This window comes from Borostomias antarcticus (genome assembly GCF_949987555.1).
Source record: "Borostomias antarcticus genome assembly, chromosome: 6".
NCBI classification, from domain to species: Eukaryota; Metazoa; Chordata; class Actinopteri; order Stomiiformes; family Stomiidae; genus Borostomias; species Borostomias antarcticus.
The window spans coordinates 22252903-22271299 of NC_140239.1; the positions used below are offsets into that span (position 1 = coordinate 22252903).

The 18397-nt window shown below is 40.9% G+C and overlaps 1 protein-coding gene across 1 annotated transcript in view; it reads left to right on the forward strand.

Annotated features, from left to right (window-relative positions):
* The first annotated feature begins 5890 nt into the window (after nt 1–5890).
* The window catches only part of xrn2 (5'-3' exoribonuclease 2), a 28709-nt gene continuing 16202 nt past the window's right edge, over nt 5891–18397 (forward strand). Inside the window, exons 1-18 of the mRNA XM_084439401.1 lie at nt 5891–6055; nt 6508–6635; nt 6733–6844; nt 7100–7211; nt 9039–9097; nt 9243–9332; nt 9464–9536; nt 10509–10559; nt 12708–12865; nt 12963–13037; nt 13213–13346; nt 13448–13505; nt 13760–13867; nt 14161–14205; nt 14657–14797; nt 14905–14949; nt 16729–16823; nt 17409–17544. Coding sequence (XP_084295527.1) covers nt 5981–6055; nt 6508–6635; nt 6733–6844; nt 7100–7211; nt 9039–9097; nt 9243–9332; nt 9464–9536; nt 10509–10559; nt 12708–12865; nt 12963–13037; nt 13213–13346; nt 13448–13505; nt 13760–13867; nt 14161–14205; nt 14657–14797; nt 14905–14949; nt 16729–16823; nt 17409–17544 — 1695 coding nt within the window. The 5' untranslated portion in view covers nt 5891–5980. The remainder of the gene's footprint in view (nt 6056–6507; nt 6636–6732; nt 6845–7099; nt 7212–9038; nt 9098–9242; nt 9333–9463; nt 9537–10508; nt 10560–12707; nt 12866–12962; nt 13038–13212; nt 13347–13447; nt 13506–13759; nt 13868–14160; nt 14206–14656; nt 14798–14904; nt 14950–16728; nt 16824–17408; nt 17545–18397) is intronic.

Genomic DNA, 18397 nt, shown 5'->3' on the forward strand with positions numbered 1-18397 from the left:
GAACCGTGGATACATAAATTGATCTATTATACTGTGTGAATTCACACTGAGCTTTTCATGTGCTGGCATCCCAGCCAACAGATCAGCTCATCAAAAGCAACAGACTGCAGGCAAATTGGCTTCTAGCAGATGTCTGTAGAATAGTTTGAGTTGGAATGTGGAATATGGCATAACAAATATTCCTTTCTTTTGAATGTTTTCACAATAAATATTTCCACATATTTTGAATATTTTCCTGCATTCAGATGCAGTGCTCAATTCATTCAGATTCAGATTTGTATTAAGATAAGTAGGCTTGCACCTAAGAGGAATTTGCCTTGGTCTGTTGGTTTATGACTATAAATATTATAGTATTATTATTATTATATTAATAATAATAATGATAATATAGTGCAAGAAAATAGGCAATAAACAGTGCAAGAATTAGACAGGACAGTGCAAAATACAATAACGAAGTGATATAATATAATACAATCCACAAAAATGTACATGTTTTTGTGCCTAGAGGTTTTGGTCCTGATGGACCTCAGCCTCCTGCCTGAGTGGAGTGGTGCAAAGAGTTTGTGACCAGGGTGGGAGGGGTCGGCCACAATCTTTCTTGCCCGCTTCAAGGCCCTGGAGGTGTACAGTTCCTTTATGATAAACAGTCAAATTAAATTTGAAATTTCAAAAACACTTTTCAAAGAGACAGATCTGAGTATTTCACTGACTACGTTTTTTTTCTCTATTTTTCTGATGAGCATGAGAATTATTGATCTTGACACCTGAAATGCGTAACACTAGAACTTATTTATCAGTCTGGGGCATTATCAAAAGTGCTACAGTAGTTTAAGAAGTGCTGGAAAGAAGTTGTCAATTGTATTAGCATTAGATACAATGTAGCTTATTGTCAGTATTGTGAAACATCTCATCTGTTCCAGGCTGACTCATAAAGTAGTTGGTTTCCAGTTGTTTACATGAGTATCAAGCCTATTCAGGAGCTTTTGAGAGATGCGTTGTCCATTGGCTCATGTTATGAATACGAAATGAGATGGGGGGTGGGAGAGTGAATCCTTATTGGCAAAACACTGCACTCAAATGAATGCAGGCTTTGGGTCCTGCACTGCATTGAATCAATCTAGTGTTATATGATTTTGAAAATATAAATTCTGTCACGTCTCTGAACTGTAAATGAGGAAATTCATAAACCTTCATAACTGTAAAATAATGTGGCTTTTCCCCCATAATACAATTGGCGCTAGGCTTAAAAACTACACTAATAGCGTCTTTGTATTGAAAACATTGTATAAATCCATTTTTGCTATAAACATGCCAGGGATAACAATGACAGCAAACAGCCAGAGGAGGGCCCTCTCCCTCTTTATGCTGATGTGCTAGATCTCTCGGGGAGGGATAGCTGGTCACTGCAAAAGCTTCAGGATAGGCTAAGGATATAGCTCCTTAGATTGTTCATGCATTTTTGCCTAGGCCTATAAGACTTTGGTTATCTGTCATTATTAGGGGGGCAAGTGCGAGGCACCCTATTGTTGATTGATTTCATGTTATTATTATTAATTTTCCATGTAAGTCTAAGGCAGCACCTTTAACCGACTGGTCGCTTTTTACAAAACTTTGCAGAATGGTCGAGGATCATGCGAAGAGGCCCTGGAACCAGTCTTACATCGGTTGGCCAAAGGGGGTGCTATAGTGACCGGTTAAAATTGCAAACTTTGAACAGGCATAGGCTATCTCATGCCCCTTTTGACCTAGAGGCATGAAGCTTTGCACACATATGCCTCTCATCACAAGGAAAACACATATGCCTAAAGAACCCATAACTCCCAGCTATGTAAATTTTTTAACTGCCATTTTGAACTCTTTGAAAAACGCTTTAAATATCCATTGGCCACAGGGTGGCACTATAACAAGCTAAAATGCTTAAAAGTGGCAAAAACGCAATAGATTGTTGTAGCATTTAATTCATTTTGCTGGTGTGAGTTGGTCATGGGGTCCTCTACAATTTCCTCATTGGAAACGAAATCACCATATTCAATTTGGATATTGATATAGGCCTAAGAGATTTTGTGCAGAGCCACCCCTATCGTGCTTTCATTGTATATTTATTGACAATTTCAATGACCACGTAGTTCAAACGTGGCTATGGCGTGTTGCACTTGTTGCCTTTGATGCATTTGTTGTGCGTGGCCCCTGTTATTGCAGCTTGCAGCTATATTTAGGGGGCCAAGCATGAACGTGCAAGGCACCCTATTGTAATTGGTAGTTTTCTGCAATGGAAGTCTATGGCAGAAACTATAACCGACAGGTCGCTTTTTACAAAACTTGGCAGAATGGTACAGGCTTGTGCCACAAAGCCTTGGAACACATCTCACATCGATTGGCCAAAGGGGGGGCGCTATAGCAACCGATTGAAATTGCGAACTTTGGGAAATTGCGAACAGGCATATTTTATCAGTCATGAAACTTTGCACACAAATGTCTCTCTTCATGGAAAACCAATTTTCCTCAAGAACGCATAACTTATGGTTATGTACATTGTCCTCCATTTTGATTTTTTTTTTAAACACAAATCTATCTCCTCCTATGAGGAAGTTTCATCAATCTGCATGAACCTCGGTACACAAAATATAGGGACCAAGATCTAAAGTTCCATTTTGGCAAAAGTTTGAAAAGTAACCAGGCCAGGTCAGGCCTGGCTTATGTGCATGGCTGGCTTGTTTCTGTTCAGTGCTGGTAGGACGGAAGCTAGTCATACCACTGAAATAACTGTGAATTGAAATGACATGAAATGATGTCTGATAAATTAAGATAGGTCTTGTCACGTGGACACATCAGTTCCAATGCTTCCAATGCTAATCCTGCACAATAAGAGCGAGATAGCCAGTTAGTTCATGAGCTCACAACAACTAGCAGCAGCTTCCATAACGTTAATGGTAGCGGTCAGTGGCTAAAGCAGTTACACTGATGATTCCTGTAACGTTAGCTATTTTGCTGCAATTGGTTCAACTTCTGTTTCTGGACAAAGGTAAGGGATAAACTCAGATAACACAAGGCTAGCGGACCTACAGCGGGTCCCCGATGGACGAGTTGGTGGACCTCCGGCAGCATATAACACAAGGCTAGTGGACCTACAGCGGGTCCCCGATGGATTCTCCACCACCATTCCACCGGTAGTTAATTGTCTATATCCTAGGCCCATTGGCCGTGGGGTCCTTGGCGTGGTGGCGAGACTCCGCCCCCTCGCATCAGAGCGGTTTGGGTGTAGTGCAGTTACTCCCGGGTAATCTCCATACACCCACTGGTGAAAACCGTGTGTCTCTAGCCCGCTCAGGGGCTGAGTTGTGGAGTTCATGGCATGGATAGTGGCGTGGTGGCGAGGCGCCGCTCGCTTGAGTCAGAGCTGATTGAGCACAGTACAGTGACCTCTGGGCAATCTCCTTGCACCCACTGGCGAAGACCATGGGTCTCTAGCCCACTCAGGGGCTGAGGTGTGGGATCCTTGGCGTGGATAGTGGCATGATGGTGAGACTCCACCCCCTCAGGTTAGAGCTGGTCGTGGACAGTGTACCTCTCTCCGGGCCACCCACCTGCCCCCACCAGTGAAGACCCTGTGTCTCTATCCCACTCGAGGGCTGAGTTGTGGGGTCCATGGCGTGGTGGCGAGACTCCGCCCCCTCGCATCATATTTGGTCAGAGGCAGTGGAGCCCTCTCCGGGCTACCCACCTGCCCCCACCGGTGAAGACTGTGTTTCTCTAGCCCTCTCAGGGGCTGATTTGTGGGGTCCATGGCGTGGGCAGTGGTGTGGTGGCAAGACTCCGCCCCCTGGCGTCATGTTGGGTCGGGGGCTGTGGAACCCTCTCTGGGCTACCCACCTGCCCCCACCGGTGAAGACAAGTGTGTCTCTAGCCCACTCAGGGGCTGAGTTGTGGGATCTGTGGCGTGGATAGTGGCGTGATGGCGAGACTGGTCATGAGCTGGTCATGGACAGTGTACCTCTCTCCGGGCCACCCACCTGCCCCCACCAGTGAAGACCCTGTGTCTCTAGCCCACTCAAGGGCTGAGTTGTGGGGTCCATGGCGTGGTGGCGAGACATCATATTGGGTCGGTAGCAATAGCTAGCGTTTTTGTTTACACACGGCAACTTGGAAGTGACTTGTCATTTGATGACGTTTTGATAATGTTAAAAATGAAACATTATTCACTTGAACTTCCTATATTTGGTCCCGGGGACTCTGGGTTGCATTGACACCTGTGTGCTGAGCACCAGGGTTCAGTTGAGGTGAAAGGAGACCCATGTTTTCAGCGGGACCAACATTTGCTTTTTTGGTCTGTCGTTGCTCCGCACCAGAGTTCGATGCGCGTTCACACCTGTGAATTTGCTGCACACCAAAATAAAAAGTCAGAAAGTCCGCACGAAACAACCCTTGTGTGAATGCGCCCTAAAGCTCCATTATTGGCCAGATCAAATAAAATGGGGGCGCTAGAGAGAGCTCATTATCTGTTTAGGCCTAACCGCCATGCCGATTTTTACAAAACTTTGTACAGTGATGCATGGGCATGCCTATTCGTCAGTGGAGAAAGTAGAAACTGATTGGCCACAGGGTGGCGCTATAACAAGGCTTAAAAGTGGCTAAAATTCAATTGATTGCTGTAGCATCCCCCGTGGCCAAATGGGGTTCATATTTTTTGTATGAGTAGGTCATGGAATGCTCTACAACTTACTACCTGGACACAAAATCCCCAGATTTTGATGTCGATATAAGTGTTTGTGCCATGCCCCCATCGCAGCTCAAATGGGGCTACAGTGTTTTTCGTTTGGCCCCTTATTGCTGCTTGCAGCTATATTTAATATTGTTATTGGTGTTATAAATCAGTATTAACTATAGACTGTTATTTTAAAACCTATTCAGATCACTGACCACACTCAAATTGTTCTGAAGTAGTACTATTTCCCTTGGAAATATATGCATGTTCTGTAATACAATGTGTTGATTTTAAAATGCCTGTCTGAAATACCTGTGATTTGCATCATATTCATTACTGTTCACATGTCCCATTTACACTGATTCATTTGGTGGGGAGTTTGACTAGGTAAGACTTATCCAATGATCTGACTGTCACCGCCTCCCTAGACAGTCAGATCATTGGCTAAATCTTACCCAGTCGAATTTCCCACAACACGAACCGGTGTAAATGTTTATGGAAATGGAGCATCGAGCAGACAAGTGTTTCCATCAGCTCTTTGTGGTAATAGCCTGTCTTGAAATCAGCCCCTTCCTGTCTGAAGTGGAACAGCTGATGGACTTTTTTTTTTCCTGAAGGGGATATCCATAAAAGAAAAGCCAAATTCAACCTAAAATATGTAGCTATGCAAGCTATTATCCCATAGCAACACCCTGTTACTCCTTATTTTCTGAAATATCCCAGTGGAATAGTGTGTTGCTCTTACAATTGTCTACATTGTCACAGCTGATAATATATGTCTTTTCAGTTGCTGTTATGGGTTTAAGTTATTTTGGTGAATTCCCTTTTCACCTTATGCTTCACGTGCCCTAATAATAATGAAATTAGTTTTTAAAGAGACCAAAGTTCCTTTCATCCTAATACACGTTTATTTCATACCAAAGTGCATTTATTTTCATTATTGCATTTTTTTTGTTTTACTCTTGGTTTACACACACTGTAAAAGGACGTTTTAGCCTTTTAAGCTTGTATTATTTTGGAGTGTGGTGATATCATGGAGGTGGGTGATATGCTTCCTTTTTTAACCACAGTGCAGGGTGGCACTGTTGGTAGACCTACAACAAAGCATAACGAGTGAACCGGAAGATTAGACGAGAATTTAGGGGAGACGACCCGGATTAAAATTTAGGTCAGTGACGTCGTTGGGAGGAACGCACTACTGCTGTTGTTTTAACCTGTCCATTTTAAACATCCTATCTATCATTTGTGGGTCTTTAGTTTGTGATTAATTCACGGGAGATGGGAGTCCCCGCATTTTTTCGTTGGTTGAGTCGGAAATATTCTTCGATTGTTGTGCATTGTGTTGAGGAGAGGGTAAGTGTTTGTAGCAAATATGCTAAGGTAGCTAGCAAAGCTAACATCGAATAGGAAGCCGTGTATCGCTAGGCGATATCTTACAAAGTCTGTTACCGAGACAGTATTTGTATTCACCAATTCAAAGTGGTAGTTTGTCGTGCTAACAGTAGTGAACTAACCAGCTGTGTTTCTAGCTAACGTAGCTGGCTAACTTTGTAGCTAGCTAGTGAACACATGGAAAAGCTTAGCTTTAAGCTACTCGGTAGCTAGTAGCTATTGTGTGTGATGAGCTGAGGCGCGCGGGCATACAGAACAGCACATACAGAAATGCTTGTGCTGTGATGCACAGGTATCTAAATTCAACTGATGTCGCATGCTTGCTCGCCTTTGAACCTTTAGCTACCTAATTCATCATGAATTTACTACAGCATGGTAATTGTTGTGTAAATGGTCCTTCACTTTGTCCACAGTCAAAGGAATGCAATGGGGTGCGTATTCCCGTGGATACCAGCAAACCAAATCCAAATGAAGTGGAATTTGACAACTTGTACTTGGACATGAATGGCATCATTCACCCCTGTACACATCCAGAAGACAAGTTGGTCACACTTTATTTATTTATTTATTATTATCTTGATATGTGCGTGTAATTATTCCTGGGGTCCGCCTACTTAAACTGAAATGTACTTCTATAGGCCTGCACCCAAAAATGAAGATGAAATGATGGTTGCCATTTTTGAGTACATGGATCGACTGTTCAACATTGTTAGACCCAGAAAGGTCCTCTATATGGCAATTGATGGAGTGGTAAGTAATTTTTACCTAAATCCTATTTTTATTTTCGATTAGCAAAAGTAGTAGTAGTAGTAATAGTTTTATTTGACAATTGATTAGCCTAATTGATTACCTTGTACATGCAGTTCTATAAAAATCATCAAGGAATACACAGTCGCAGACTACAGTACACAAGGACCACAATGCAAATAAGTGACTTTGACTTTGTGTCAAAATGTCTCCTAATTAGCATCAGTTAATGTGAAATCTTGCTTATCCTTGGAACAGGCCCCACGTGCCAAGATGAACCAGCAGCGGTCCAGGAGGTTCCGAGCGTCGAAGGAAGGGGCAGAGCTGGTCGAGGAGAAAAATAAAATGAGAGAGGAGGTCATCCAGAGAGGTGCATACATTGTAGAATTTACTCACATTTTCACACGCATACTTCTAACCCCCTCAGGTCGAGTGTTGCGCCCACGCGACGAAGTGGTGACAATTATATTTATACTTCCTGCTTTGCGAGATTTTATCATACACACGCAGCAAAAACATTAATGGAATCCTTATAATCGTGACTTTCCGGGTTGAGCACAGTCAAATAATGTGATTTTTAAAAGTAGCCTAATTACACAAAAAAGTAAGCTTGCATATCCTTGCATATATCAGCTATCAGACCCCCAGCAATGTACAGCCCACTTTCTATTGACAGTCTTAATAGGTGCAAATTTACCTGGATTGATAGGGCGCTCTCTCTGTGGACATCTAATCACATTCTAGATGGGTGATCCAATTCACCCATGGCAAGATGGCTATGGGTGAATTGTCGATTTGTAAACAAAAATCCTATTCGCTATCTGTCTACTTCTAGATTATATTGCGTTATAGAACTTTGCTATTCTATAGCTTTACATAACCAGGTAGTCTGAGAATAGGGCTAAAGCCTGTAGAGGTATTTTCGGTTTAACGTTCAAGTTGTAGGCCTACGCGCATATGATTATTGGTAATTTTCTCAGAAGTGAGGATTGCTTGTATGACTACAGTGACTGTCGCTTTACCAAAATTAGCCTGCACATAGCAGTAAAAATATATAAAGGCAATAAAAAATATTAAGGCAGTTCACAAGTCATTCACAAAAGTTTTTGATAGCGATTGCTTTGAGCACTACTTTGAGTATTGCACGATTACACCGTGGAACATATTTGAGGGGTTATTTTGCAATATTGGATATATTCATTGTTCACAATGGTGTCAATTTCAAAGCGTTTCTTGGGTTTCACCTTTATGCCATTCTCAGACATTCTCCCGCCAAGTTTGTTTTTTATAAATCCCAAAGTTTGCTCAGGAGTGGCATTTTCTTTTGTGCTCTTTGTTATTGTTGTATTATTCTGCTTTGTTGATGTTGTAGGCTATGATGTAGTCAGGAGAAGTGTCAAAGCGCTGCAGCGTTTGTGCTTGTCCTGTGCATGGTGCCCGTGCAAATGGCCTACAATACATTAACATACATTCACTAGATGGACAACAGTGGTTATATTTTCTTATTTTGAGGTAAGACATTTTATTTCTGTCTTCTGCATGACTGAGTGTCTGAGTCACAGGCAGACAGGCTGTTACTGTCCTTTGTCCAATTGTGAAAGATCATGGGGTGTGGTAGGGGTGTAGTGTGGGTAATGAATATTCTGATTGCCTACTAATTAGCCTGCTAAATTTGGGAACTGTTGTGACTAAACCCTTCTTTTGGCTATTTAGATCTAGGATGTTCAAAATCATTTTGACATCATTAAATAACCAGGACTTTGATGAACAACTTGTCATTTACGAATCAATTTATCACAATCGATTAGGGTCTGTTTTTACAACATTTGGGAGGGCAGAAAAAAGTCTTTATAGCTTTTGTGTTTGTAGATCTATTTACAAGCTGAATATGGTACTGCCCGAACTATTGATGGTACATAAATGTAGCTGTGATTGTCCTTCAAATAAAAATATAAATCACTTTGGAGTAAGTGTGCGTTAAGTTGATGAAATTTAGATAAGTATCAGACAAAACCAAAATCTCAAAGCAGAAAAAAATTCAGCACAGACCTGAGGGGGTTAAACGATAAATACATAAACTAAGGCATTTGAACCGACCAAGACATTTTGTGGAATTTTGATTTTTGTCTTGCACCAAGAATATTCCTAGTGTTCTGTAATGTTTGAGTCTACTGCTTTTCTTTCATGAATCGTCTAGGAGGGTATCTTCCACCTGATGAAATAAAGGAGAGGTTTGACAGTAACTGTATCACCCCGGTAAGTGTGTTTTTGTTGTTGTTATGGCAATACATGTTCATGTAAAATAAAAATTCACTCTTTTTTCTCATTCTTGTAGACCAGATTTCCTGATGAAACCTCTTTGTTTGGAATATTGCACTGAAATGCTGCTTTTTGTCCCTAGGGCACAGAGTTCATGGACAACCTTGCAAAATGTCTCAGATACTATGTTGCAGATAGACTCAGTAATGATCCTGGATGGCGAAATATTACAGTGAGTATTATGCCACCTCTCTAGGTTCATTAGATGGTTTCATTTCATGAAAACGGTCACTATAACTGGGTTACTAGAGTTCACTGAATGTTGCTCATATCCAAGTAATTAGTTTTTTTTTTCCTGTTTAGGTCATCTTGTCTGATGCCAGTGTCCCTGGTGAGGGAGAGCATAAGATTATGGACTACATCAGGAGGCAGCGAGGTATGATGCTTTTAAAATAGTGATGCACTGATCCAACCGGCATAGATTGGAACCAGACAGTTTTGTCCTTTAACGCCCAACCAGTGACCGGACAATTTATTTTGTATTTTATCCGGTTTAAAAAACTGTTTATAAATGCAGAAGGCCTTATATGGCTTAATGCAACGCAAAATGTATCTTAAAGTAAGGTTATTTTTCTAGATGGGCCTATTTATTTGAAGAGGGTATAAATGTAGAACCTGTTTCAATGTAGCTTGATCTTGGGCTGAATAAACCATGTCTAATGTCCTTTGCAGTTGTGCGCTTTTCTCCTTGCAATTACAGATTTCTTCATGGCATTCAAATGTTTTTTTTCATACAGCCCAAATATCCAAAGTTGCCACTGCCTTGAAAAAATATCTGAATAGCTGTAATTTGGACATTTTTACAATTTAAATTAGGACACGCTTCCAGTTGCTCTTCAGCAGTGAAACTGAAGACTGAATGTCATGTTCTTAAATGCGACCAGCAGCTCCAGCTCCAATCTTTTATTATTTGCAACTGATGGTTATTTAACAAAGAAAAAAACGGCTATTGCTATCAACCGACTTGGCTGCAAAAAAACGGCAATCGGAATCGGCCATACAAATTCATGATCGGTGCACCACTTTTTAAATGGCCATTTTATTACCATGTTCCTGTGACTTTGCTTTGTTTCCCTCCAGTAGACTTATTGTTCCAATAAGACCAATAAACTTAAGAACTCATTGATCCCTGCCGCCATTGGCCTTTGAATGTGATGTGTTTATATTGTATTTGTTTATTGTTTGTCTGTGTTTCCTGCTGTCCTTATTTATTGTTTCTGTGCTGCAATTTGCCCTAGGGGATAATAACATTTTCTTGACTTGAATCCAAATCTTTAGATTTGTAAGAATCTGACGCATTGTTATAATGTAATGTCTTGATTTTATATAAATTTTTTTGCTCTTTCAGCTCAACCTCACCATGACCCGAACACGCATCACTGTCTTTGTGGTGCTGATGGTAAGCTGTCATCTACAGTATACAACTTTGAATTAAAGGGAATGTGTACACTGTAGCTGTTAGTTTCACCAAGTAATGCTGTGCATTCACAATGTATTTTCATCAGGTTTTTTTTCTGCAAAACGTATTTAGCCAGAGATGTTCGGTTTACATACTGAAAATGAATTGGTTGAGATCCATTGTACCCAATATATAAGTAAAGCCAAAATCAATTTAGTTACACTAATTACTAAAATGACCCGAGGGGGATTCAGAACAAGGTTGACTTATTTATTTTCTGCAATAACTGATAATTTAAGAGTCCATTTTCTCTGTAAACACCAATCAGATTTGAGGAGGAGATTGTAGTGACTGGCTTTTTGAGAGTAGTGTTTGCAGAATGGGCAATCATGTTTCCTAGGCCTGGAATAGAAGGCCAGGTTGGTTGTTGTCTGGGCTCTCAGGGGTGAGACATGGGGATTACTATTTAAGTCTGTCTGACAGACTCGTCCGCACCATGGGCATGTATTTGTTAACGTTTTTAGCCAATCAAATCACAGTGCGTTGAGTGGGTGAAGCCTCTAATTGCGTTGGGCAGGTGCTGTTAAAGTTTTTAGCTTGGAAGAATGGACACTGAAGATCTAGTTCAAGTCGTATGTAACCACCGCAATAACAATAAGGGCTGCCATAAAAACTCAAGAGGCCAACTGCAGCAGGAATATTGGTCGCAAACTCAATGAAATTCATTTGCAGGCCTACAGACAGCCTGGGGTCTGTGGCAGTGAGGAGCGAGATGTAATGTTTATATAAATCCTGATTGTTCCCAATTCAAGCCAGCATGTTTATTATGAGAAGCATTCATTTTCATCCTTTATTTAGACCCATTGAGATTAAAATCTCTTTTTCAAGAGCAAGTTGTCCAAGAATGGCAGCAGTACTAACAGTTTCATACAGTACACATAAATTAAAAAAAATAAAATAGATCAGCTCACTAGTGTCATACAGTAAAAGTGCAGGGAAACCTTATACTCCCATTTCAATTACCACTATCAATAGTACGTTTCTATAGATTTCACCATGCCTTTTAGTTCTTTAAGTCTAATTTTCTTTGAGTTTTTTTGCAGGCTATTCCATGCAGATGGTGCAGAAAACATAAAGGCCTTCTTTCCTAACTCAGACTAAAGTCTAGGAACAGTCATAAGCATATGGTCCGGAGGTTGTAACCCATAATTGCCATGTTTTTTTGGTTAGAAAGACAGATAAATAACAGGGCAGTCTATCCCAAATGGCCTTATAGATAAAAATAAAAAAAATAAAAAAGAAGCGTTTTGACAGAGCAGGCAAATTGACTTTGGAATACAATACACAGTGATGAGTGAGGGCTCGGCAGTTTGATAGTCCATGAGGGTCAGTGATAATTGAAATGGAACCATAAAGAGCTATTTTTTGTGCAATGGGGACATGGAAGCTATTTCCACACTGGGATTTAGGATTGAAATGCTGTGACGCGACTTTGAAAACAGCCATCAGATCTAATCAGATATGGCATATGAAAAGTGGAGAATGCTGGCAAGGCTCCCACAAGGTCCAGTTAAAATAGCCTTAAAACAGGATTTAAGTGGAAAAATGACACACAGGCCAATTTTTCAAGTGAACAGCTATTGAACTTATTCACACAAAATATACATTTTCCAATTCTACTGCTGACAGTACAGCAGAAGCAATTCAGACAGCATGCATTAACAGACTGTTTCCGTTTGTGCCAGTGAAAGTTTTGCCATTTGCAGCTCTCCAGCATTTACTGTGGATGAAGCTAGGGATCCAGAATATAAAAGATGCTGCATGCAGTGATTTATTGTGCACTTGGTGGACAAAGGAGGAAAATACTGCATGTAATTAGCTTGAAGAGGAGCCTGATACATTTGCCCCCCTATGTGGATTAATAATGCCATTGTATGTGTATATTACTAATATATGTGCACAATGTATGTCTGGCTCATGTATGTTAGGCTCAGTTAATTTGATTTACATAAAGCCTTAGAAACCTTTCATGGTTTGATGACAATAGACACAGAAACAGTCTTTCAAAGCTGTTTTGGACCTTCCGGTTGGAAAATTTCAATCTGGCTTCTTTGTTGTACCATGGTGTTCTTCTCTTTATTTCACTAGCTGATCTGATCATGCTGGGGCTTGCCACACACGAGGCAAACTTCACCATCATCAGAGAGGAGTTCAAACCCAACAAGCCCAGGCCCTGTGCTCTCTGTGGACAGATAGGCCATGAGATCAAAGACTGCCAGGGAGTGGCCAGAGAAAAGCAGGGAGAGGTAAATGTAGATTTATGTAAAAAATAAATACATAAATAAATGATAGTAAAAGGAAAACATTCCACAATGGGCCAATAACCAATTTATGTTTTTTCAGCATGATCAGTTTGCAGACACTATGCCGGCTTCAGAGCAAGAGTTTATATTCATAAGGCTCTCAGTTTTGCGTGAGGTATGTGAAGTCATTTTTTCCTGTGATCGCTGATACCTGTGTGAAAAAAGTGTATTGCCTACTTTGCAGTTCACTTCTATATTGATTTGCACCTTTTCTAATGAGAGCATTGATATTCACTTCTATGCTACTATTTGTATTATGTCTTTAACAAGGTCTGCTTGCTTTTATGTAGTACCTGGAAAGGGAGCTGACAATGGCCAGTCTGCCGTTTGCTTTTGATTTTGAGAGAAGTGTTGACGATTGGGTCTTCATGTGCTTTTTCGTGGGAAATGATTTCCTGCCTCACTTGCCGTCCTTAGAAATTAGGTGAGCTTGACTGTAACAACAATCTCATGTAAACCATCTTACAGAGGAATTATCTGCTTCATTACATTTCAATATCTGATTTTATTCCATCTGTGTTTCAGAGAGGGTGCCATAGATCGACTGGTCGGCATCTACAAAGATGTTGTGCATAAGACTGGAGTGAGTATCCTCATTAGTGTACCTGTATATTGTAAGGAGGCAGAAATTATACCTTTTAGTCTGGTGGTCCAATATCCTGGACCATCATCTTAAATGAGTTGGGTCGGAATGAGCCGGAATTGCTGTTATATCATAAGTAATGTAGTTTAGATTGTGATTCAGGCAGAAGAGTGTTCCAGGATTCAAATTAAGATGATGTGGACATTCTAGAGCTTTCTGTAATGTCAAGCTTTTGATTTTGTGTCTCCTCACAGGGTTACCTGACAGAGAACGGCTTTGTCAACCTTGAACGAGTGGAACTGATTATGCAGGCAGTGGGTGTAGCAGAGGACAACATCTTTAAGAAACGCAAAGAGGATGATGTAAGATGGTAGATGAGCAATAGCTTATATCAGCCAATTGTCTCTTTTCAATTGGTCATATTTTGCTCTGGCAGAACTGGTGGATGTGCGATGTGCCCATTTCAGTTACATGAACAGCTTCTAAGTAGGTGTTTGATTAGAATTGCTCTCTGGGTGAGGTATTTGCCATTGATACTCAACTAATTTGGTCTAGCTTAGGGGGTGGAAATTTTAGGAAATTAAACCCTGTGAGCAGCAAGTCTCTGGTGCTTTCTTTTCAACTGTTTGTTCAAATAATGGGGTTTGTCTCGTAGGAAGGCTTCAAAAGAAGAATGAAGGAGAAAAAGAAGAGAATGAAAGTAAGTCATACATATGTAAAATAAGAGTGAGTCATACAGATTTGTCCATTTTAATTCATACCCTTGCTCCACTACAGCCATCAGGTGTCCGGCGTTACCACTGGCCATCAGCCAATCAAGGGAATGCTTCCTATAAAATCAATGACCTTTTGTTTCTGGTTTCTGGTGTATTGACTCAACATACTAAAATCATCAAATTCATGCAATCCGCATACGCTATGATGTCCAATTAAAAAAAGGCAACTTGTGTTATTAGAAGAGGATTGTTTAGTAAAACCACTATCAGTGCTTGTAGTGTAGTTGACGTGTAACTTTTCTCTTAAAATGTGATCCAGCAATTCACTTTATTTTGCCTGACAAAATGTTTTTAACAAACACTGTGAATCTTAAAATTGTAAGATTGGGAAAAACAAAAAAAGTGAGTATTGGTGTGTCTCACTGTCTTTGTCAGGCTGAGCAGGCTCCTGCCTATCTGACCACAGGGCAGTTTGCCCCCCACGCCCTAGGTGGAAGAGGCAGGCCCCAACCTGTGCAGAACGCACGGCACCAGGCCTTCGACATGAGGATGCAGTCCAGAGAGCAACACAACAAGGTACACTGTCTGCAGCTTTGGCAGTGTTGATTCTGCTAAACTGACATTCATAATATTACAAAATAAGAGTTGTACAACATCACAATATTCAAGCATGTATTTTTCAGGATGCTGCTCAGTCTCTGAAGGCCATGATGAAGAATGGTGGGAAGGTATTTATGTAGTTATTTTATATTCAGTTTAGATTGAATTGAAAGTGGATCAAAATACTATGCCATTTGCTTTTAACAAACTGGACCTTGGTCCACATTCAAGGATATGTATGTGTCTGTTGTCTAGACCAAGAGCAGAACGTGAAAATATTTTCTATTGATGTGTTTCATGGCAAGGTTTTTTATTAGTGTACTGTATATAGCAGTAAGCTGTTGCTGTGTGTCAACTCGCTACATGCAGGCTACATAAATCCTTGAATGAACTTGAACAATAGCCCAAGCAGCTATTTGCACATGAAAAAGGAGGGCACAGAAGGAGCAAGGCAAATGGAAAGTCTCCACATAGCAGGGTTGTGTTATTGCTTTTTATTGTGTTGCTTTATGATCAGGTATTAGTTTGACACAAAAATTTCCCTCCCTTAACATTCACGTCCTCCATGTTGGTCAAAATATTATGGACAAACTAGGGTCAATATTTTTCATCAACATGCAGGGTAGGAATTTCAGTTTTAGGGGGGAGGCCTTCAGTGTCACAATTTTTTAAAGGCCACCTGCCAAGGCGCACATGCCATTGAGGGTTTTCAGCCTATAAATAAATAACGACTTCGATTAGTAAAAAAAAAAAAAGACAGGAAAAACTAATTATGCACTTTCTTAATATCAATAAAAACAAATATTTGAAGTTGTCATATTAAATGTCCCTCCTTAATGTTATGCCTTACTAAAACCTACAGTAAAGAACAGGAAGCATATCACTCCTTGCGGTCTTACAACTTTCATTTCATTTCAACTATCAATTGCCATACCTGTTCTTCTAGGGAGGAGGGAGGGAGTGTGTGATGTGAGTGAGAGGGAGTCTGTAATCTGACTCAGTCATCACTTGAGGATGGAGATGGTGAGATAAGTGGAGTAGGGCTAGCTGTCTGTGGGTCAGGGTTGTATTTCACTCTTCGCCCATATAGTTGAATGTTTGGCCTCTTTCTGGGGCCAGCTACCCACCCTCTTACCATCCCCTCCTTGCTCTCATATGCAACAGGGATGCGATTAAAGGAGATCCTTTGGTCGAGGTCTTCAACCTTAAGCACTAGTCTCCTTGTGTTCGGTTAATTATGGAAAACTGCTGCTCCACTTGAGACGTGGAAACGGAATTCCTTAATAAATTGTGCTATTCTGGAAAGGCGATTCTGCACTAGTAAAACTGACTAATTAGCTAGACAGGTAGCTTATCAGATTCTAACTAACAAGCTACAGTAGTAGAGTTGTCAACTTAAAGCTGCACGAGAACTCCTTTTTTATAGTTAAATATTCAGGGTTTTCTGCTAATAGTTTATGAATTGGACATGGCAAGACCCAAAAATCTTTTATTATTTTAGAATGTCAGTCTACTGGCGAGTACATTAACTGCTAGTGTTCTACTACAGTACTATACTGCAGTTTTAATCACGACCAGAGTTCGTGTTGTTCTCATGCAGCTTTAAGCCAGGTTCACATACAACAGGACAGTGCAATGATTCAACTGTTTGGAAACAAAATTTGTTTTGCTAGTGCCAATTTGGAACATTGAAAGTTCTAAAACCGCCTTTTTCATCATTCAACCTATCAAACCTCAAGACGAGCGCCCTGAAATTCACACCAGAACAGGGGCAGTATTTTAAATCCCTCCGGTGGCTTTGTATAGAAGTGACAAAGACGGGGGTCAGTTTAGGGTCTTGGGTCAAGCTTTCTCTCATTTGTAACCTCACCCATTCCCTTCCACCCACTGTCCCTTCTCTTCTCCAGTCCTCCGCGGGGCCCAGTGACGGGCCGGATGCCAGGGGTGTGAAGAGGAAAGCCGAAGACAGCGACAGTGAGCCTGAGCCAGAAGACAACGTCAGGTAAACTCATGTGTATGCGACAGTAAGCCAGCTTGAACTCCTGCCAACCAGCCAGGCCTGCGTCAAGTCCAGGGAAATGTTCTGATTTATGCCTCAGCACTGCTGTATGGGCTCCTTAGGTGCTCCTATGTGGCTTCTTCCACTCCTCAGTAAACCCCACATACACACACCTCCCTGCAACTGATTAATATGGAAAGGGGGAATATTCCCATAAATTCCTCTGTGATGCATTCACCAAAGCTGTTAAATCCATTGGGCTAAATTGGTATTCATGGAGGCTTTCCGGTTACAAGTCAGCCCTCCCCGTAGGCCCGTATGGAGGATTGGCCAGACAGATGCTGTTCATTCTTGATTATGTGCAGAATGGCATTGCATTACAAATCCACTAGTATGTCAAAACTATTAAACTACTCCTATAGCAGCAAACAACTTTCTCTGCCTGTCTACATGGAGATGAACTACAAGTAGTTTCATTAATTATATACTTGTATGCAAATGAGGCAAACATTGGGTTTACAGAGACCAGTTAAAACTGGCCTTAAGTGTGAACGTAATGATAATATAAATTACCTTATTGTGTCTTAGGTTGTGGGAAGAGGGCTGGAAGCAGCGATACTACAAGACCAAGTTTGACGTGGATGCCACCGATGAGGACTTCAAGCGCAAGGTGGTCAAGTCATATGTGGAGGGACTCTGCTGGGTCCTGAGATACTACTACCAGGTACAGAATGCTTTCAAGGGCACAATCACAATAATCACAATAATTCAATAACATAATCACAATCATTCGTTTATAAAATACATAAACAACATTAATCAAAAAACAGGTTTGATGGCATATTTATGGTTATGCGTCATTTGGAAAATTGTTAAACCATGGATTTGGATTTCAAGGGATTTGTTTATTTGTACACATTTGTTTATTGAGCATGTATGAATCAAGTTGCCTGTTTGTTTGCATCGTCATTGAAAGCCCGAAACATATGATGTTTTTACTTTGTATGTAGGTTGTAAATGCAGATCTTGATCTTTAACTTAAAATTCAATAATTAGGTGTGGGTTCTCTCCAGAAGATCCTTGTCTGATTAGGCAGGAGCTAGGGGATTTGTCTGAGGTAATTGTGTGCTCTGTGCATGCAGGCTCTTGTGTTGACACCACATGCTCAGCCATCAAGAGCCATCCCAGGAGGACGTTCTGAATGTATTCATTACCAAGCCCCTCCGTGGCCGGGGACGTGTCTGTTCTTTTCTGCCACACATTCAGGGTCTCACTGCTGCTGCACCAGAGCTATGAGCGCGTGCACGCGTATGCTCAGGGAAAGAAAGACGTTGCCAGAAACCAAAACACAAAGCAAAATTCACTCCTATTTATTGATTTTTTTCTTTACCTACTGCATATTACTTTGTAGTAATGTTAATGCTGCTAAAATGCACATGCATTTAGATTATAGTCATGTCATATATCATTCTGCTTAGGCAGAAAAAATTGTCTGCACACTGAAATAAGCTCCCAAGGTGAGTTTAATGGTTGTCAGCACAACATTTCGGCCGTAGAAGCCTTCTTCAGGTGCAATA